The 21,616-nt window shown below is 39.1% G+C and overlaps 1 protein-coding gene across 2 annotated transcripts; it reads right to left on the reverse strand.

The window, feature by feature from the left end:
• Nucleotides 1-3,654: 3,654 nt before the first annotated feature.
• Nucleotides 3,655-20,576, reverse strand: OMA1 (OMA1 zinc metallopeptidase). Of its 2 annotated transcripts, XM_058030104.1 has the most exons (9): nucleotides 20,452-20,576; nucleotides 19,132-19,663; nucleotides 18,527-18,755; nucleotides 17,866-18,039; nucleotides 17,672-17,779; nucleotides 16,364-16,492; nucleotides 13,014-13,088; nucleotides 11,233-11,382; nucleotides 3,655-5,178 (listed from the first exon to the last, which is right to left on the reverse strand). In XM_058030104.1, exons 2-9 carry the CDS (start codon nucleotides 19,641-19,643, stop codon nucleotides 4,960-4,962), a joined length of 1,596 nt encoding a protein of 531 aa, XP_057886087.1. In that variant the 5' UTR covers nucleotides 19,644-19,663; nucleotides 20,452-20,576; the 3' UTR covers nucleotides 3,655-4,959. The 2 variants fall into 2 exon arrangements, with proteins under 2 accessions (XP_057886087.1, XP_057886088.1); XM_058030105.1 differs by lacking the exon at nucleotides 11,233-11,382.
• Nucleotides 20,577-21,616: the final 1,040 nt, after the last annotated feature.

The following is a 21,616-nucleotide window of genomic DNA, read 5'->3' on the forward strand; positions in this document are numbered from 1 at the left end:
TAGATTATGGTGGTATGACCAAAAAGTGCTCTCAGTCAATATTTTAATAAGCTGTAACAAAATGTTTAGGACCATCATTTTTAGAGGGCAATAGATATCAACAAACAGAAGACTGCTTGAAAAATGTTTATGCTTAAAATATAATGACTGCTGCACATATTCTTTTCAACTTTTATGCTCTAGTCAATGTATTATAATTGAGCTCTACTGAATTACTTTTCTAGTGGATAAATACTGTACACGCTGTACTGTGAAGAGACATCATGTAATGTATACTAATTAAGCCATTATATCTGTAGAGAAGATTGTATCTGAAATATCAAATTAGCAGGAATTAAACATCTCAAAGGATTAATGAAATGTTATGGAGCCCTTCACTTCCAGGTCAACAGGTTCAATTTCAGCTTAGTTTAATAGTTATAATGAATTTATGTGCTGGAGATAACAATTCTCTGCATATGTCCATAAATCAGGGTAAGAGCCCCCAGCTCAAACCAAGAGCAGCAGGCTTGAAGCACAACAAGGCAGCCAGGAATATTCTGCTAGGCCTGGCTTTGGCACACAGCCTGGGGCTTCAGGAGATCAAAGAGCACATTTCCTGCATGGCTGCAATGTGTGCAGGCAGCAGTGAGCGACACCAGAGACACTCAGTCAGTTCTCCTTACAGACCTGCCAACAATTGCCAGCCCCAGCAATAAAGTTATCACAGAACATCCAGCCCCATCTCCTCCTCAGCTCAGTGAGAAGCCTCTTCTGCTTCTCCTCATTTCTCTCTCAGCAGCCCTTGCTGTTTCCAGCAGACACCTGCAGCTCTGGGGCATGGAAAATGTGGAATTGTAACCAACTTTTACAAGGCTTTGTCTTATCTTTATTTACATTAAATATACAAAACAATCCCTGCCTTTGTTGTGGAAACACAAATTTGAGACCAAACTTCTTTGAGATGAAATAATCAGCATGTCAAGAGATGCAGGCATCAGCTCCTTAGTGATGATGGGCAGTAAGCAAACAACCACCAGTTTATGCATAAGAGAAAGTAGCTAAGAAATAACCACACTAAGGACAAATAACTGTAACCTAGTGGAGCATGAACAAAGAGGCACCTCCAAACGCTGCAGACAGACCTTGAAATGAGACAAAATTATAAATGCAGAGATCACCCAAAGCCCAGCACTTCAATTTGCTGTGAGGACTCTGGTTTGGTCACACACAAACATTTTAAGCTAAGGAATGGCCCAGAATGCCAAAGTTCCTGCTCCAGATTTTTTACTGAGTTTCTGTGGAGCTTGGCTAAAATCTCCCAATTAGTGAGCTCCAATATCTCCAACAGAACTGCTAGAACCATCACCTGTGCAGGTATTACAGAAAAACTGTATTTATGAGGTGCAAGTTGTTAATATCAGTCCTTCCTGTGAGTGCTTAACCCACACTCTACAATATGGACAGGAAACCTCATGAAAACACCTTGTACTGCTGACAGGAAAGTCATCCTGTCACCTCTACCATCACCACACTTTGTGATCATCCTGCTCCCCTTTCAAATGCTCCCAAGATCTGGAGAAATAAAGATCTTCACCAGAGAATATCTGGATGGTTGTAAAATAGCTTACACAGACTATTACAGAGAAACATGTTTTTCAACCAAGGGTATTGAGATACAAACATCACACCAGAAAAAAAAAAGCTCTGGCAGCCTACATAATATATGGAAAAAAGCATCAAGCTTGCAGGATTGTTCTCTTTTAGAGACTACAAACAGAATTGAAGAACAAAGAGGATTGTAACAGCTGTTTGCTTTGCTTTCCTGGCATTTCTGTATTTCAAGTTTAAAGGAAAAAAAATGAAAAAAACAAACCTAACCAATACAAAAGGGTAAACTTGATAAACCAAAAGGTAAAAGGAGCCATTTTTACTGCAGAACTGCCTTGAATGCACCTCAAAATCTCTCAACATTTCCACTACAGTAAATGCATTAAGAGTGAAATTTGTACCATGTTTTTACTCTTACAGCAGGAGGCTGTGAAGTGCAGCACAAAGTACAGGAGGTGGGAAATCCAGATGAATTTTTACTGGTCTACCTTAGCTTTTTTCACTTTACCACTATTCTCCCTGAATAGCACTGAATTCTTTCAACAGCACTTCTAGATCTGCTCTTCCTGTGCCACAGTGCATTGCAATTGCAATAGAAAGTTTCTACAGAAAATCAGAAGCTTGTAACACCAGTATTTTCCTAAGGGATATAGTTTGAAATTATATTTTAATGATTAATAATATATTATTATAGTTTATATATTAAGATACTATGTATACTATTATATATGCCCACACAAAATTATTATATGTTCTTTGACTTTAAAAGGGAAATGTTTACTATGGAAGGCAACAGTTTTTTTCTGTTCAAGAAAGAAAAAAGAAAATGCTTTAGCAATACAGGCAGAAGCACAAGAGTATTCAGTAAGAATTTAAGAAAAAAGTGCCTTCCAAGAGGCAGATGAATATAAGGCATTTTCTATGTTAGACACAAGCAAAATAGAAAGTAGAAACCCTTTCCAAAGCACTTGAGAAAAGTATTAGGGATGAATTAAAATGTAAATTAAAACCTGAAATTTTCAGCATCCCACCTTATATGTAAAACTATACATTTGAAACAATTTAAGCAGTATTTAAATATATAGTGTTCTAGTGTAGAGGCCTGTGTGTGTTGTGTGTGCACTTTATATTTGTGTGTATATGTTTGTAAAAAGAGGGGTGTGTTTTATTAGATGAGTACAGTTGGAAAAAATACATAATCCCCTTGTCAGTCTAATGGAAGGAATTATCCCTCCCTTGAAACCTTTTCTCTCACATCACCATGATCATGGTTTCAAGACTATTTACTTACAAATCTTAAAAAAGCTCCCTTGGTGAACTTGAAAATTGCATCTCCTGCCTTCAACTGCAGTACTTCAGTCACTTAAAAGAGACAGCAGAAATATGAAATTTGTGTGTTTCATACTTCATCCTGAATGCTATAAAAACTCGTTTGCTCTCCTCAGTCCTACCAGACACAAGCATCCAGTTGCATGTCAAGCAGCAGCCCTGGATAACAAAACAAGCTCTGACACTGAGCAAGAGAGAGGCAGCAGCGTTGGGGTTTTGGTGCTGCAGGATAAACTCTGAGGTCCACAGGGAAATCTAAATGGTGTATTTTTCTGTTTACCTTCAGGTGACAATGTCCAAATGCTGCAACACATCACTGAGCCTCTGTTACAAAAACTCCTGTCACCAAGAATAAAAATGGATGGATGAATAATGGTCAGGCTGGACCTTCTGCCTCCTGCCAGCAGGATTGAGCAGAGATTTAAAAACAGCTTGTAAGCAATATGCAGCCAATATAGACCTATATAATCAGACCCAGAATCATCAGCATTACACAGACATCAACTTACCTCTGAACAGAGACAAGGGACTTGCTGGTGTTTCTCAAAGGACCCAGATTCATTGACTGAAGTCATTGAAAGCATTACTTGTTTCACAATCTGTTTTTCAGCACTGAATAGGTTATTTTTTCCTTCTTGAAAGCTTGTATTCTAATTTAATTGAAGAAATATTATTAAGTATACCTTTCTCCATATAAAAAAAAAGAATGTCTCCAAATAGGATAACCTGTAAAATATTTTGGATGTTTTCTTCAAGTAAGACACAACATTTATGAAAGAGATTTTTGTTTTGATCAAATGAATAACAAAAAGCATAACAGCAAATACATCTTTACAGATGAAGGAACAGGATTTCCCTTTTTTATTTTAATTCACTGCCACCTCTTTCTACATCTTCCTGCAAGATCAACATTTCAGTATTTCCATCAACTGCAAAGCAAGGACAACTCAAACATGTGCAAACAGAGATTAACATGCTGGGTACATTGGGTCACCAATCCTGAAAGGCAGAGCTTTACCTACATTGTCCATATTTTTCTCCAGGGTGTAAAAAGTGTGGCTGCAAGGGGAGAAAGAGAGAGAGGGAGGGAGGGAAGGAGGGAGGGAGGGATGCTCAGCTTTAGATGCCAGTTTCCTGACAAGAAGTCATTTTCATGATAAGTCATCTGCAAAAGCTGTGCAGTCAAGAAGCTTTGTATTTGTCTCCTATGTAATATACTCCACATAGCAATCATTTCTATCCAAATGGACATATCCAAATCTAATGTTGTGGCAGCAAAACTGCCCTCTGATGAGGCACCCTGATCATTTAAAAAAGACAAGAGGCATCTTTGTAAAGCATTTGGTGCTACATGATTCCTTCAGTGCTTCCTCCAGAAGGAAGACTTCCCTGAAAATTATCTCGCTCCTTTTTTTAAACTGAACTTGGTGCAACCCTTTCAGGTTACTTTGAAGAAAAATGTTGAATCAATCCACATTCTAAAATGCCTCAGAAAGAAGCAAAATCCCAGCAGTAAATCCACCTAATTAAGTGAGGGTGTATCTAGCCCATAGCTATTATCACTTCTCAGCTTAATATTTTTAAACAGCCTGTATGTGGAGCAGGCAGTAAGCTCTTCTCATTATTTCTCAAATGAAGCTGAGTAGATCTAACCCAAATTATGGCAAGATAAACCAGACAACTTAAGTGATGAAAATTATACTTTTCCCTCTGCTTTAGGGACACTTCTGGCTCATCTGTCCTCTGATCAAGGTGAGCCTGATAAAGCTGAAAATTACACTGTGTGACTGGATTGTATGAGATTATCTTTCCCCTGAGAAGTGATTTATTTTAGTAACTCTTAATGAATAAGAAACTTTCTGCTCCAACACACTGCTCTTCTTGTGTGGGCACAGTTCCTTATTGCTTTGAGTGAGAGATCACACAAAAGAAATGGAGAATCTGAGTGGCTACATCTTCTTCATGGTTCAAAGACAATTTTGTGTTATAAGATAGACCTTCAGGGACCACCAATTCCATAAAAAGTGAAAATTGATGTCATCAGCTCGTGGGTTTAACTGCAAAAGTCACTGGCATATCTTCCACTTTTTGAGTGTGAGGCAAGTCCAGTTTTGGTTTTGAGGGATCTTGCTTTGTAGAATTTGGGGGTGCTCGACCTTTGGATGATTCCAGGAGATGTTGCATGTTAAGTCTGAAAATAAGGCGAGGATCTGGTCCAGAAAGAGATGGGCAATTGCAGCTCTCTCTTATTTTAAGAGCCTGTGAACACATGGGAAAACAAATCAAATAGGAAAAACAAGAAAGGTTTCAGTCAGTGACTTTGGCTTTCCAGACAGGTTTGCATTTGCACATTGGTTAGTGTAATAGTGAGCCTGAATTGTTACTGAGCAACTTCTCAACAGAAACCAGGAATTCCTGTGACAAAATGGAGCAATATGGTAAAACAATGGGAAAAATGAAGAGTGAAATTATTTTCTCACACCGTGATCTCCAAGGATGGATACTCTGAAAGGTACAACATAATTAAACAGAAAGTTCTCCAATGCTGTGATTCTTGTCCACATCAGTACCTTTTAATTTATATTCACATATAAACCTAACTTTTTGTAGCCCTTTCAGGCTACTTTGAAGAAAAAAGTTGAATCAATCCATACTCTAAAATGCCTCAGAGAGAAGAAAAATCCCAGCAGGAAATCCACTTAATTAAGTGGGGGTATATCCAGCCCATAGCCCACAGCCCCAGCCCACATACTGCACTCAGCTTCATATTTTTATATTTATATTTACATTCAAATGCAAATGAAAATTACTGCATCAAGGAAAAAAAGGCTCTGAATAATTTACTTCCTCAGATATGTTCTATTATTGAAGTAACTATACATAGATGTCTGACTCCAAAAAGGAGGGAAAATCTCCAATAACATAATGGACTTTTAACTGTTTGGCACAGAGATCCAGATGGTTCATCAGTATAGCTAAACTCCTGTTACACAAGTGATCTCATCTCCAAGAAGCATTTGGAGTATTCCAAGTCTCCAAGTATTATGAGAAAATCAGGTCACAAGAAAATAATGTCTCTAGAATGTAACAATTTCTCTGAATAAAAAGACCAAACTTTAACTTAGCCCTGCTCACTGAGTAAGTGCCAGTGCTTGCATTTTAGAAGTAAGAAAGTAGAGGCACAAAGGAGCCAGAGAATCTCCCAGAGAACCAAAATTCATTAGCACAAGCACATTCCTCCCAGATCTGTCTGCCTGGCAATCTGAGAAAGGAATGGCAGTGGATGAATCTCACATCTCAAAGGCTCTGTGGAGAAACTGATACCAAACTGTTCAAAGTCAGGTCTTCTAAAGGATGCTTAAATTGTGTTCATTGTCACAAACTGAACATACCTTAATTAGACCACACAAACTGGCAGCTCCTGTGTTTGGCACACAACAAGTGATGAGGTGCTTTGTTAAGCAGCTGTACACAGAACTACTGGGATCCATGGATCCTCCTAGAACTCATTTAAACTAATTAAGAAAAGTAGATCCTATGTATCATAGAGCAAAATATTACATGTAGAACTCTAGAACTCTAAAGGGTTCTACATCATCACTGAGAACTACTTTTTCAAGATATGCAAAATGAAACACCAAGACCACAACAAGTCTGATGGTTACCATTAATCAATGGTCACATTTGTTCAATATTGTCCTGGCCTCAATTAACAGCATAAACCATGGGCAGATTTACATCCAGCTCTGTTTTTAATCCTTTCATAGAGAAACCAGTTCAAATGTGCATTTTATTCCACTTCATAATCATGGATTCCTGAAAAGCAATGGCCAGAGCTGCAGCCAGGTGACTCCTGGCCAGTATTTGGGACTGTCAGCAGAAAACACATCCTGATTAATTTGTTCTACATGGATTCATGAGGAGGAAGACAAAACACAGTTTTCATAGCAGTCCTAGCATTGCATTGTAGACAGAGCAAAATTTTTGAATCTGCTTTATATCCACTAGCTTTGTCTGAAATATCAAATCAAATATTCCAGTACAGCTCTGCACAAGTATTTGCCCATCACTTTGAAACACTTTGATATTCTTCCATGGAAGGCACTGGAAACATCTTACTACAGCAGATTTTAAAATAGAAGAGCAGAGCTTCTTAACTCATTTTTATCTGTAAGGAGGTTCCAAAACATATTTCTCCTCTAACTTTACTACAGTGAACTGATAGAGTTTGCTGTAAATGGCTAGAAACAAACAGAATTTAAAATTAACAAATGGTTTTGGAAAAAGACACATTCCAAAAATGTAGCAAGAGTTTCTCCAGTTGTTTCTTGCTGAAATGTAAAATTCAAATTACTGGAGACACAAGTCTGGATTAGGCATGCAAATATTGTTCCTGTCTAAGTTTTTAAAAATATGACTAAAGCTTTCACAGCTTGTTTTTCTACAGCTGTTTCTATGATTGTCCATGCAGCCACCAAATGTAACTGTACTGCTGAACACTCTTCTGCTTCAGTGACCAATCCATTCCTAAACTGACATTTGTGATAAACCAAGAGTTTTCTCTTGTTCTCTTCTAGAACATAAGCTGCTGCAAGATTGCATTAATGTCAAGCAGTGTTATTCAAGGCAAATGGGAATACAAAGATTTAGGCTGTATCTTGGAAAAGGCAACATAATGCTCTTTAAAACTAATTTAGCCATTTTGTATCTCTGTGTTTTCCTGGCTAAACAGTGCCTGGCCTATTTCTGTGGTTTCACTCACCTGAAGTCCCAACAGCAAGGATAAAAACCAGCACTTCAGGTGAACTCTGTCTGAGTTCTTGCTAAATATAAAGCTGTGCAAGGGGGTAAAAGGCAGCTATTCAACATCATCACCTCACATGGCACTGACAAACTCCAGATAGGGAAAGAAAAGCCAAGTTAACTTGTCCCTGCTCAGGACAGCTGTAACTACACATTCCTGTGAGGGCAGCCACTTGCCTGCTTCTTGGTTCAGGAGATCCCAAATAAAACATCCAAACTCTTGTTTGTAAGTTACAAAGGTGAAGCTGTTTTTCTTATTAATACAACCACAGTCACCTCCTGCAATGTTTGGGAGCAGGGAAGGCAGAATTAGGCAGGTCTCCCTCATCCTATCACCTCCATGTAAATGTAAAGCTACCAGCAGAGGCAAATAGAAAAAGAAGTAATTTTTAGCTCCCAATATTAATCCTTCACACTGTCACAGACACCAGACTACCTGCTGGTCTCAAGCCCTTACAGTCTTAATGAAGTAGCAGTAAAAAGATGATTAAGGGAATTGACAGACTTTACTGGCTAGAGAAGAAAAGCAGCTTATATACAATGCTAATACTTCCAACCTTCCACTGATGTTGGCATAGGAAAGAGAAATTGTGACAAAATATTTAATAACTTTTAGGGAGGATAGAAATGCAGGTCAGTGATTTTTATTTTTGTTTCTATTTTGATTGGGCTTAATTAATGTATTCTAGTACTAGAATTAACTAATAATGTTAATTTATGAAGTAATGTTCACATCATAAGCAAAGGGCAAATATACCAACCTGCTTTTGAAAAGGAAGGAAAATAAATGTATCTCCCATATCAAAAGGCAGCAGAGGAAAAAGTATTAACTACACAAAAATTAATAAAAATAATAAGAGCCAATGTGGATTTGACAAAACCAGGTGTTGCCAAAGTAAATGAATTCACTTTTTTTGACAAGTTAAATGACCTAGCAAACAATACAAGCAGTGCAATTGATATATCCCAACTTATTATTAGGCTCTAAATGACCTCACCATGGCATTTCCACAAGAAAGTGGAAACAGGACTCACAGTGAATCAAAAATGGAGTCTGAGCCAACAACATGATGCTAAAAAAGCAAATGTCACATCAAGATGAATTTTTGTATCACAAGCAAGGCTCAGTAGATAACCTTCTGCTTTATTCAGTGCTGCATTTGAACAGCACACTTGGAAACAGACACTGCCCCAAGTCAGAGAACATGAAAATAAAACATTGAGATCAACTAAAAGATTCTGCAGCTTCTCTCTGGCACTACACTCCCACAGTCTCTCTGTCTCCAGAACAATGATCATCTTCTCACCCTTATACAAAATTATTTTATGATTTCTTTTCCTGAAAATAAAACACATCTCTCCAGCTTCCATGCAGGAATTCTGAGAGATTTCAGTTTCCTATTTAAGAGTATACTCTGTTTTCCTGGTTTACTATCCTAACATCTCCCTGTCTGAGGGGAAAACACTTTCAAAACACAGCAAATCTTTTTTATTTGTTTTATTTCATTTCCAGGACAGCATCACTTTTTAACTGCTTGTGGCTCTCTTGTGTACTGATTCCTCAGTGTGGCTGTAGCTTCCAGCTTGCTCAGAAAACCAGATGTAACATCTTTAACACTCATTTGATTTGCTCTCAGGCTTTTAATGACTTGAAAGGGATCCCTGTGATAGTTCCCCTTTAATTTACACTTCCTGAGACTGTTCAGTCACCTCATTCAGATGTGACATTTCATTACCTGAAGAAAAATTCTCACTTTATATGATTGCATCTTATTGTGAACCTGCTTAAAAGTCTGTAGAGAAAGATTAGAGAAGTCCAAAATCTTGGCCCTATTTGTCCCAACTATAGTAGCTGGTCTAATAAGAGATGTATTGTCCTGAAACCATTTCAGCTCCAAAAAGAGCAGCACATGAAAGCAAATAATCTCATGATGGATCTGGCACTGACTCTTAAGAAGCACCAGTTTCTTCACAGAGAGACACTGGAGACAAAAAGGCCTTTTTTGATTATCTGGCTTCTCTCCTGGGCTCTGAAAATCTACTGGCAATTAATATATGGCAAACATTCTGTTCTAAAGAGCTCAAAGCACGTGAACAATGAAACAAAAAGCTGATATTGAGCAACAATAAAAGCCTGGAGTTCCCTTTCCATGCCTGAAATCCAGCCTGAAGGCAGCAGCTCCCAGAAGAAGAGGAGTCAATGCTGCAGACAAGAAGCCTCCTCTACACATTTTCTTTCATCTTTATTCCAGTTTTGTAGTGCCAACCTCACTTATCTTGTGAACTGCTAAAAACAGGAAGCATTCAGCCTCTGTTTTCTCATCCTACTCCAAAGAATGTCTAAGGTAAAGGGCAAACAAAAACATCTCCTCTCAATTATCTTTTGGAAGATCTTCCCAGCCTTCCCTGCTCTTGGAAGTGAGAGTAGCTGTAAAAAGATGGGAGCTGCTCCACCTGCTAAACTATGAGAGATGAGACAGAAATAACAGTTCTACACAGTTGCTCAGCTCTTTAACTTATTTGCTCATGCCTGGGGTAGAACATAAGAAGTAATTTATTTCATTACTTCTTTATAAGCCAGTCAACAACTACATGAAAATAAACGATCCTGAACCCTTTATGTTCAATCTAGCTAAAACTGAGGCTCCACAACAAAAATAATTCCCTATTCAGCTGCTCAAATGTGTTAGAAAATCCATCAAAAGCATTCTCCCAGCTTGCTTTTGCAAAGTACCAACTTTGTGTATATTAATTTGAAATATCCAGTCTAGCCACTCTCCAGCCTCCTATCCCTAATGCTGACTTTGATTTATGCCATCATTTAGAATATTTACTGTATTCATTCTCATCAAAGGATTCATGAAAGTCTTTTTTTTCTCCTTTGAAGTCAGCAAACACCTCAACATTTTAGTGCTCCCTCTGCCAATAAATCTTCAAGTGTCTTTACAGTTTGGAACTGAGAAAGACTTAAAGTGACAGAGTTTAAAAAAAAAAAGGAGAAGAATAGTTGGTTATAAAAAAGAGTATTTCCAAACACAGTTTAGCTTGCTGAAAAACAGCGTTCTAGTGGAGTGCTTTAACACTCTATTTTATTTTTTTATTTGCTACAAAAGCAAGAGAAGTCAAGACAATTTAGGGATCCAACTCAAAAACTGCATTTCCAAAATGGCAAAAAAAATAGAAAGGGTGGATGAGACCTGTGGCACTGTTACATCTATATCAAAAGGCCATTCAAAAGAAAAAATTTTATACTTTGATCAGAAATCAGAAAAAAACCCCAAACCTCATGGAATAAAATGACATTTTATCTGTGCTATCTTACTTTAATAAAACCTTTGAGGCTGAAAGCTTTGCAATGAAGAATTTCTGTAAGGATAAAGAGAAAGGTAAGCGTGGTGCTATCAGAGTAAATTGGGAATCAACACCAAAGCAGGTAATTAATCAATTAATACCAAACTACATCTGGCAAGTGTCCTCAGAGGAGAAGCCACGTCCCTGAGCCCTGCTCACCTCTGGGATGAGGCGCTCCAGGTGCTCAGCCCTGTTCTCATGGGAAGGGTGTGTGGAGAGCCACTCTGGCAGCTTGGGCTGCCCCTGCATGGCCTCTGCCAGCTCCATCTGCTGCCAGAACACGCTGCTGGCTCTGACATCCACACAGGCCTGCCAAGAGATGGGAAACAGAAACACCACTGGATGCTTAAGGTAATAAATACACAGTCTAATTGATGCTGAGTTACAAAAGACATCTTAAATTTTAAGTTTCTAAAGAACATCTAGATGGTCCATACACCTGACAGGAATAAGCTGTTCCAAAATATCTAAAAGCAATAAAAAACTCATGCAGACACTGGATCTACTCCTTTTAACACCTGTACTTTAAAAAACTTACATCTGAGTTATGAAAATTCAACAGGAAGGAAAGGTTTACCATTTCTGCCCTATACTGACTCTTTAAAAAAAGCTCAGTGCAAATTCAAAGCTATATTTACTAGAACAAATTAATCATCTCCACAGATCTAGGCAAAGTTACAGGAGGAAGTTGAGAGTCAAAATATAAGGTGATAATAAATCATACCTAAATATACCTAAAAAGTAACTGGAAATGCTTTTCTGTAATTGATTACACAGCCTTCCATGGGTGATCTGTGGAATCCATGACAATAAAACAGTACTTCTGTAGAATTCCTCACTCTCTTCAAGAAGTATATATTTAACCATAGAAAGTCAGGGAACAGTAACTTTTAGAATTGCTTTTGTGTATCACCACAGACTTCTCTATTTTTAGGTTTAAGTATAAAAGAAAAATAAACAAAATTTCTTACACTGACCTTTATTAGCTAAGGAAAAAAAAGGGACTAGTGGGCAGAAGATATGAAAATTATTTCTTCCCATTCCCTCTCCCAGGAACAGATATGGTGTTTTATCCTTTGAATTTATTTATTTAAATTACTATTATAAAAAGCTTATCTGCACAACCAGAGAAATGTTCATATGTCACTTGACTAATTTCCTTCTGGTATGGCCCTACTTTTGCAGTATTAGAAAGCAATGAGCACAAACACAGCAATTACATTTTTTAATTGATTGTATTATTCCCTTAGACAACTTCAAATTACAAATGCAGTTTTAATCGCAGAATCAAAGTTAATTTTTAGAACCCTTCCTTAAAGCAATATTAATAACTATTAAAAGGAAATTTTGCTAATGAAATATTAACACTAGATGGTGCTGCTCTCACTGGTATCTCACATGTAAGTCCATTGCACTTAGCCAGAAATCAAAGAGTTGGTTCCGCTCCTTTAATATAGAAGGGGGAAAAAAAGTAATTGAAAAAATAAACTATGAAAAAATGCTGAGTAGCTTCTGACCAAATTATTGTCTTGCTTCACCAAAGCTGTATTGTTGTTATGGCTATATTTCACTTAAATCTTTAAACCTTTACATATAATTAAATCCTACTTATGCAAGATCCCTATTTAGAGTTCTCCTCTTTACAAACACATGAGGTTTTCTTTTAATAGCAACAAACTACAAGAAAAGGAGACTGTGCAGGTAGTGCACACCTTTACACACTTCAGTGTTATTACATCCAATTAGCCACAATGACTTTGTCTTTCCCTAAATATTCTTTTATTTCTCACCACTTCATAAAACTACAGATCTTCAAAAACTTACAGTTTACCTCTATATGAAGAATGAAACTCCCTCTGACTGTAACAGAAACTGAAAAATGTCTGGTACTTATTTTTTCACTATTTTTATTGCTAATAAAACCAATCTGTTGTAGTTACCTTTGCAGCAAACTGAAGTCCCACTTTATCAGCTTCAGCCTCCAGGGTTCTGCTGTAGGGTCTATCAAACATGAACTGCAAAGAAACACATCAAAGTTTTGTTCCTGGGTCTGGAATGTGTACAAAGATAGAACCTCATAGCTGCGTTTTAACCTTCTCATAAGGAGTGGGGTTTAACTATCTAATGCTCACATTGCATGTGATCAGTATTAATTTTCTTAATTTAATCTCTAATTCCATTATGTGTAACTCATTGATCCTGTATTCAGTTGAAATTAATTCAAATTAGTTATATTTTCATGGGCACTATCAGCAGCCATTCTCATTTTGCAGCAACTGAAAGTTAAATACTTTTCACCAGAATTTTTTCACACTTCACTCTTTTCTTGACATCAAGACTTTTCTTGCAGAAACTCTATGTAAAAAATTCCAGTGGTTCCCTAAACTTTAGGCATGGTATCACCTATTTCTTCTGGCAAACTGCCCACTATAAGGAATGCAGCCATAAATATTTGCATGCAGAAATCACTCCTTTGTCATGACTATCCCTAACACAAGCTTCACACTGCTCTTGAGAAATCAAACTAGAAGACAAAGCTGACCAAACTCCTGTCCCATTTTTCTAGAGCATTAACACACCCTAAGAGGCAGTGGTGGCTTTCTCAAATGTAACTCATGTAGATTTGGGCAGCCTTAGCCTAGTCTGTCATGTTATAGTAAATGCAAATCAGGACTTGTTTAAACAGCCTGCTCCTGCAGAGATAAGGAACCTGTCACAACATCCTGGTTTAGTCATCCATTAGGAAATGTGAACTGTGCAAGGTTAGAGAAGAGAGAAAGGCCTATCAGCTCAAAAAGGTTCTATCAGCTCTTTATCTGGCTAGAGAAATTTGTCCTCCTTAGAAGTTTCAGGGGAAAAAAACCCAAAACCAAAACTAGAAACCACAAACCAATTTGAAATGAAGAGCAGCAGAGAAGTGGTCCAGTCCCTTGAGTACATAAAGGTAATGTAACTTTTTGCTGCTTTCCAAAGTAGTACTGATACTTTTTCTTTCCTAAGTGAAAAACAGAAGCCAACCAAATCTGGTTTCAAAAGCCAAACACGCTGGTTTACAAGTAAGCAGAGATGAGGTCACTTTTGAAATTCCTAGTTTCCATACAGACCTTAAACATTGCAATTATAAATATATTTTTTTAAATCCTTTGATGATAAAGTAATTCCTTGAAGTGCAATACATGTTTTTATTGCCTTGACAAGTTGGTGTTGGTGCACATATATTCACTAAACACCAAAGAAACCCCTGGCTAGTCTGTCATACATTCCTGAAGCACCATTTCCTAGTTAGCCAGATAAACCATTTGATTAATTATTAAGCACTTTTTAGACAGAGAAATGAAAGTTGTAATCTATAAAAGAGTCCTGAGGTATCTAACATACAGTGGTATTCATCAGCTACTGAAAAATGGAACTGTTTAAACAATCTTTTGTGAATGTGCTAGAGTGAAAAATTGGAACTTCAAACTCTGATCTAAAATCCTTGTCAGAAATTTGATAGAAAAAAAGATGAATATGATTTTTTCAATTTAATTATCAGAGCTGTCTGTGTATGTTGAAGAAAAGGAAGATCCAGGGATGTTGACTGCCCAAACTCACCAATTTTCACATGAAATAAAAATCTTATGGTGTGAGGTGGACAAGAAAGGAGGATGAAGTACTGCATCTGCACATACTGGTGTGAGGGGCAGAAGTAAAACTCAGAGCCATGCTTGGGGTTATTCCAAGAATAATTCCTAGGCTTTAGTTCCCATATAAAATACCTGCTGCTCTATAACAAAACCAATATGCTTCAGTCCAGAAATACAAGCTTAAGGAACAACCCCAAATAAATGTAATAAGAAAAGTTAACAATTTATTAAGGAAAGAAACTCCATTATCTTTGGGGGAAAGGCAGAACTGGAGCTCACATGCCCAAAGGCCTACACAGAATCACTGGGAAACACTTAGAGTCAATAATAAAAAATACACAATAGTCACCAGGTCAAAAAGTCAAGCCTCTAAGGACATAAGAGAAAAACAAATATTGAAACAGAAGCAAGTACCACAGCATGGCTCAAATAACCCTTTCACAGAATGGGATGCTAAAGCTTTAAGAAGCAAAACACAGTTATGGAAGAAGAGGAAGAGAAACATCCTGAGAAAATGTGCAGAATAATTCACTTCCATGCAAACACAACAGGCAAATACTGAATGAGAGAAACAGACACTGCACTCCTGGGTGTCTAAAAAACCTCAGTTTCCTATTCAGCTTCTTTTGTCTATGGATGAAAGCTTTGCAAGTACTTATCCCTTCAACATTACTGAAGTTTGCTCAGCCTTTAAACCAGGACAGAATCCCACAGATGATGTTCCCTTTGCACAGGACTCAGAGCTTAAACCCTGATTCCCTTTCAACCTGAAGCACAGCTCCAGCCCATGATGCCAAAACACCATTCTCTGTGGGGAGGAGGAGATGCTGACAGGGAGTTGAATCTTGCTGTCTAAATTATGAGCAGTCTCAGGATTCATTCACACTTTGTTTTTGCCAAATTCAGCTCTTCAGAATGCTGGCTAGCATTCATCAATGTATTGGTTTCTTAGCTACATGTGCAAATATCCAAGCTCTTAGGAGATAATTTATGTTCAGAATCCACACATCTACCCATTAGCATAAGAACTACCAAAACAGATTGGTTATGTTTAATTTCTTGTTTTTGAGGAACTGGGGGAAATCTCAGGAAAAACACCAAGTTAAAGAAACCAAAGAGATCTTTCACTTTAATTCAGATTCCAGTTTTATGATCTAAGCAATTTCTATTTAAAAATAAATGGATCAGTAACTGTCCAGAGAGTAAATTACACTGCTGAAGAAAACTGGTACCAGAAAGCCTCTAAATTTTACTTTGCTGAAATATCTGCTGGCTGAAAAGATTATTTTAGTAACTTGTACTATGGCATGGGTGTTTAGATTCTCAATTTATTAATCTTGGAAACCATTCTTATCATTAACAATATATTTAATGAATTCCATATATTTTATTTGGTTCAGGAAGAATTTAACAACTACTTAAAATAAAAATATTGCATTTTACCTATACAACTTCAAAGGACAAGTTACCTTTCTAAAAGACAATCATTTGTCTTAATTGGCAGCAGGTTCCTGCAGCCTGTGCAACTAAATCCAGTCATTTAGGGAAACCTAAAGTTCTTCAACATGACAAATGAAAATCAGCATCAACTAAAGCAGAATCAGATGTATTAAACAAGGAAATCCAAGGAAATCAGGAAGGACAATAGAAAATGCCAGCCTTACCTCCTGCAACTTGCTCTGAATCCACTGGCCAACAACTGCCAAACTATCACGAGGACAGATGGCCCAAATCATAGTGAGAAAGATGAGTGAGAGGAAATCCAAGAAGTGAACCAGGCTGGCTTTCTCTGCCTGCAAACAGAAATTGTCCCATTTTCATTCCTTACTGTCTGATATTTCTTTAGAACTTTAAGAGAATTTGGAAACACTTTAAAAGTCACTGATTTTTTTTTTTCCTGTGGAGCCACAGGAAGAGGGCAAGCACAACATTCCCTGCTTGTACCAATCAAACACACAAACAAAAATCCAGTTGGATACAAGGTACTTTCAGGCTGGAACAAATACATTCTGCCTATCAGAGCCTCTGAGAGACTCACAGCTTGAGGTAGGATGGAGGCAACAAGCAGAAACAGTTCTTCAGTAAAAAGGCCAGGAAACATCTCAGTGTGAATGAAAAATCTTTAAAAATGCCTCCAAGACTGTTATTTACATTAATTTGAGAAGAGATAAGACATCACTGAGACAGGATCACTAATGGGGTAGGGGACAGTATACATAATGTATTTCTCTTTTTTCTGCTGCTTTCCTTTAAATTCAGAATCCATGAGATTATTCTGTTTTCCAGAGCTCTATCTGACATTGCAACAAATTGATCAGAGCAGGATCATGCAACACTTCTCTCTGTGCCAGCTGGGTGACACCAGATGCCATACAAATAAGATAAGTTCTTTTTCATTATCAGAAATATTTTTTAGAAGTTTAAAGGGTTGGTTGGCTGAATCCAGCCCAAGAAACCATGATGTGAACTGTTGCTCACCCAAAGTCATGCAAGAACCAAGCTCTGGGTATTCCAGAATTTGACATTATAAAACTGTGTGCTCCAATAATAACAGTATCAGGTATTTTAAGATACTTTTTAAAGGTGCATACATTTCTGCAGGTGTTAACAGCTATAAAAGTAACAGAGTTACTGAGTACCTCCAGTTCTTTATGTCTGTGCTGTAAGAGAGGGATCTGCAGACCAAGCTCTAAATGACTCTTGAAATTGAGTCATGATTTACCTGTACAGCTGTGAATAAAAGCCTGGCAGCCTCTGTGTTAACAGGGACCACCACAGGTCTTCTGACAGTTATTAAGTGCTACACAAATAATAAAGATCTACTGTAGCAGGCTACTCATTTCAAACTCAATTTTGCATTAATTAGATAGAGTCACACTGAAAAGTTGGTTGGTAATGATAGGGAAAAGCATAACTAGAGTAATTAGAATGAATAATTTAAGAATATTAGACATCTTTCTTTAAAGACTTACTGCATGTTCCAGCACAGCATGAGCTATTTCATGTCCTAAAATAAATGACAGCTGATGAATATCAGAAACTGCTTCCAGTAACCCAGTGAAAACAAACACTTGACCATTCTGTAAACAAAGAGAAGAAAAATTAAGTGGGAGACATATCAAGTGCTGTTTCAATATTATTATTTTTTGTGTGGTGTACAACTTACTGGAAGCACAAAAGCATTTACACCTGGTTCATCCACCACATGGATAACCCACTTGAGAGCTGAGACCTGGGGGATGTCCTTGTTGCTTTCAGACAAATGCCCAACAACTCTCTCCACAACCTGGTAGCGTGCATCTGTCTCAGGTAACATCTGATTTTTGAACTGCTCCATCCACTGAAAAAAAAAAAAAATGCATTGGTCCTAATTTTTAAGGTGGACAAATGTATACAACACATGTAATTTGAAAATATCCTGTATTTGTGCTGTTCTTACCTCATGTCTCTGACAGATGGGAATATGGATACATTTGGATATGGCTTATCAAGTTTCACTTTACAACAGGAAATCACAGAACTCAAAATTACAGGACAAGAACTTACAAAAATTACCATGGACAAGAAAATAGTTAAGAATGTTTGCTACATGCATGTTATATGCTTTGTAACCGTTATGTGCTCCTCCTGGAAAGGGAATTCTAAAAAAGGATGGGGACAAGATGAGGAGGTAACAGATGAAGGGACCTCTCAGGGTTCTGAGCATGAAGTTCAAAACTCATAAAGGACACAACATGGTTTGATTGCCCACTTCATTAACAGGACTATCTCATCACTAAAAAAGCAACAATTTTTGAGTACTTTCAATTTCTTGTCTAAAATCTTACCATATCATATTCCATCTGTGACAGCTCCCTAAAATGCTCTTTGCCAAACACCAAGAGTCGAGCACGCCCGGTGATGGGTGTCTCCTCCAAGTGGGTAAAATAAAACATGATAAACACAACTCCCAAGCTGCTGACACCCAGCAGGATCTTCCATTTGTTTTTTCTTGCACTCTCTTTGAAGAGTTCCCGTTTATTAGGAGGAAGTGACTTCCACCAATTTCTTATGCTCCTGTGAGATACAAACAGTGTTAACTTAGGGCATTTTTGAAAAGGAGTTTGTTACTGTATTCTGTGTTACAGCCTCATCTCATGTAGGAGCTTATGGGGGGGTTATACTTTAATTGGCTTCCACTCCACTGCATTTCTTCCCTCCCATAGGAAAAGAAGGAATGCCCCTTAGTGTCTTGGTTCATTTCCCTCCACCACATGTAAATGAGAAGGAAAAGAGGAAAAAATACATCTAACACCTCTGATAATGGAAAAAAAGACCTCTTGTTGAGCAAACTGTCAGTCAAACAAGACTACAAACACATCTGCCATCCCTCCCCACACTCACACTTTGCATGATGGGTCCTGCACTGAAAGAAAGTAAGACAGTATTTTACCTGCCAAGAATGATGGCAAATAATTTCTGAGCTGGCTTCACAAGAATCCAGAAAAGAGGAACTGGTGCAGCCTGAAGTGATGGTGATGTGTGAAAAGACCTGTTGATCTGAATGTTCCAAGCAGCAAAGTGACATGGGGGTTGTCCTACAGAACTGATCAGGAGGGATGGGATCTTCTCCCCCAGTGCCTGAGAAGACTGGGAGAAAAACCTTCTTGAACCATGGTTTGCATTCCTGTACACTTCCTGTCCACTTGTATGTGGGACATGCAGAAGACATCTCAGTCCTTTACCAATCAAGTTTCTATGGGAGTCAGGGTTTCCAGTCAAAAAGCAGTTTCTAGTATTTCCACTCAAATCCAAGCTTTGGCATCTATTTCTGTCACCCTGACTCCAGCACCATCCTGTGTAAGACCTAGAGAGATTATGGCACTTCCCCTGCTTGCACAATGAAGCCAAATGAGACAAAATACAGTTTCTGCCCGACAGCTTTAGACCACAGATGATATTCATAACTTCTTTGGTTGGTTACCCTGAAAAAAAGAAAAAAAAAAAAAGAGCAGACTGGTATTAAGAAGCCCACCCAAACAAGAAACTCTGCAAGGTTATTTCATTTTCACCTGAATGGATACTATGTATTAGTTTGTCAACATCTGCATTGCACAAAAGGAGGTCACAGTCACAACTGCATCCGGTTACAGTTGTAAAACATCCAGCTGCTTCCGACTGTGAAAGATATCAGTATCTTCCATCACAGAGAATAAAACAAGGTGCGATTTATTTTTTTCCTTTCACTTTTATTACCACCAGGTCAGAGTGACTGCAGGTGTCCCTTGTGGGTCATCACCTCTCCGTGCGGGGCTCCTGCCCCCCCCGGTGCCATTCCTATACATGAGGAAAATCAGGATCTTTGTGTCACAGGATCTGTGAGCATATTGCTCGTACTTTACTCCTGGCCTAGAAACAAAACACGGCCAAACCAAGGCTCGGCCAGCCGGGAGCCCCTAGCTCACGGACACGGAAATGCCTTGGCACGGAACTGACCCAGGCCCTCCCGCCTGAGGGGCCCCGCCGCCCTCACTTTCACCCTCTGGCTCCGATCGCGGCCTCTGCTTCTCCCCCAGCCCCGCCACCCTGGGGGGTAACCGCGATTATCGTGACATGGGCTGATGCGAGAAGCCAGGAGTGGGGAATGAGGGAGACGAGTCACTCTGAGGCGCCCGCCCGGGTAATGGCGGGCGGGGAGGCGGGGGACAGCTCCGGCCGCCTCACAGCCGCGCGTCCCAGGGACCGACCTCCTCCACCGGGCTCCCCTACTCACCACCGCGGGAGGCGGCGGCGGAGGGGCCGGACCGCGGAGCCGGTGTCGATACAGAGCCGGGGTGGAGAGCGGGAGGTGGGACGGGTGCCGCGCTGCTGCAGCGGCCACCGGGGCTCCGCGTCCCTTCCCTCAGGCGGCGCCCGCCATTTTGTGGCAGCGCGGGGAGCAGGGGCGCCCCTCTTCAGGCGCAGAGCCCGTTCTCCTGCGCGCCGTAACGCTGGCTTTGCCCGCGGTGTTTCCGTGTCACTTAGCTGCAAAATGTGGAATATGTCAGGATTATTTTAAATCAGCGTTTTCTTTGATGTAAGATCTTTTTATGCTTTCAAGCCTAAGTTAGCTTCCCGTAGTCAATCCGGGAACTGAGAAGGTTTAAGGATGTAGCAAATCAAGATGTTGATGTATATCTGTGTATACATTGCTAACTCGTCAGAGTAACGTGTATGTAAATTAGTAATCAATCATAATAGAAGGGCTGTGCTTGGAAAGTTACTAACTCTGAATTCCTGCCTATAAATAATGGCTGGAAAAGTGTGGTGCTCCTGCTTGATTTGTGGACACCAAGAACGGGGGTGCAGCTCTGAAATAAAAACTGCCTCAAGTGTGTAATTATTGCCTTGTTGAACACCAGGTAAAAATCCCATTTTTTGGGCAACAACCTCATGGCTGAGAGCAGCCCTGAGTCAGGATTTTCTCACTTTGGAGCCAGGTGGAGGTCAGTCATTCTCCTAAGTAAAAAGTGTCAGGGCAAGACAAAATGGCCTCAAGTTGTGCCAGAAGTTCAGGTTGGACACAAAGATCAGTTTCTGCACAGAAAAGGTGACTAAACATTGGAATGGGCTGCCCAAGGACGGGTTCAAGGAATTACTGGATGTGGGACTCAGTGCTCTGGACTGGTTGATCCCCAAGGCGAGGATCTGTCACAGGTTGAATTCGATTTCAGAGATCTTTTCCAGCCTGATTGACACTGCAATTCTGGTTTTGGGGACCTGAAATGAGAAGTGGCTCCTGCTGCCAAAGGGCTGCTGACACTCCCAGGCAGGGAGCAGGCAGATCTGCTGCCATGGCAGGAGCAGAGGTGATGTTTTTCCCTAGAAAATAGCAAGCTGCTAACTTAATGTGTGGCTCTTGTCCTGCTCCTCTGGCTGACAAATACATCTTGAGCCAT

The sequence above is a fragment of the Melospiza georgiana genome, chromosome 9, assembly GCF_028018845.1.
Source record: "Melospiza georgiana isolate bMelGeo1 chromosome 9, bMelGeo1.pri, whole genome shotgun sequence".
Lineage (NCBI taxonomy): Eukaryota > Metazoa > Chordata > Aves > Passeriformes > Passerellidae > Melospiza > Melospiza georgiana.

Excerpts from the sequence above, each read along its gene's own strand:
- OMA1 (XM_058030104.1), bottom strand. The coding sequence starts at position 19,643 with ATGAATATCATCTGTGGTCTAAAGCTGTCGGGCAGAAACTGTATTTTG. Across the intron at positions 18,756-19,131 it reads TTTGCCATCATTCTTGGCAG|GAGCATAAGAAATTGGTGGA; the intron begins GTAAAATACTGT and ends TGTATCTCACAG. Across the intron at positions 17,780-17,865 it reads TAAATGCTTTTGTGCTTCCA|AATGGTCAAGTGTTTGTTTT; the intron begins GTAAGTTGTACA and ends CTTTGTTTACAG.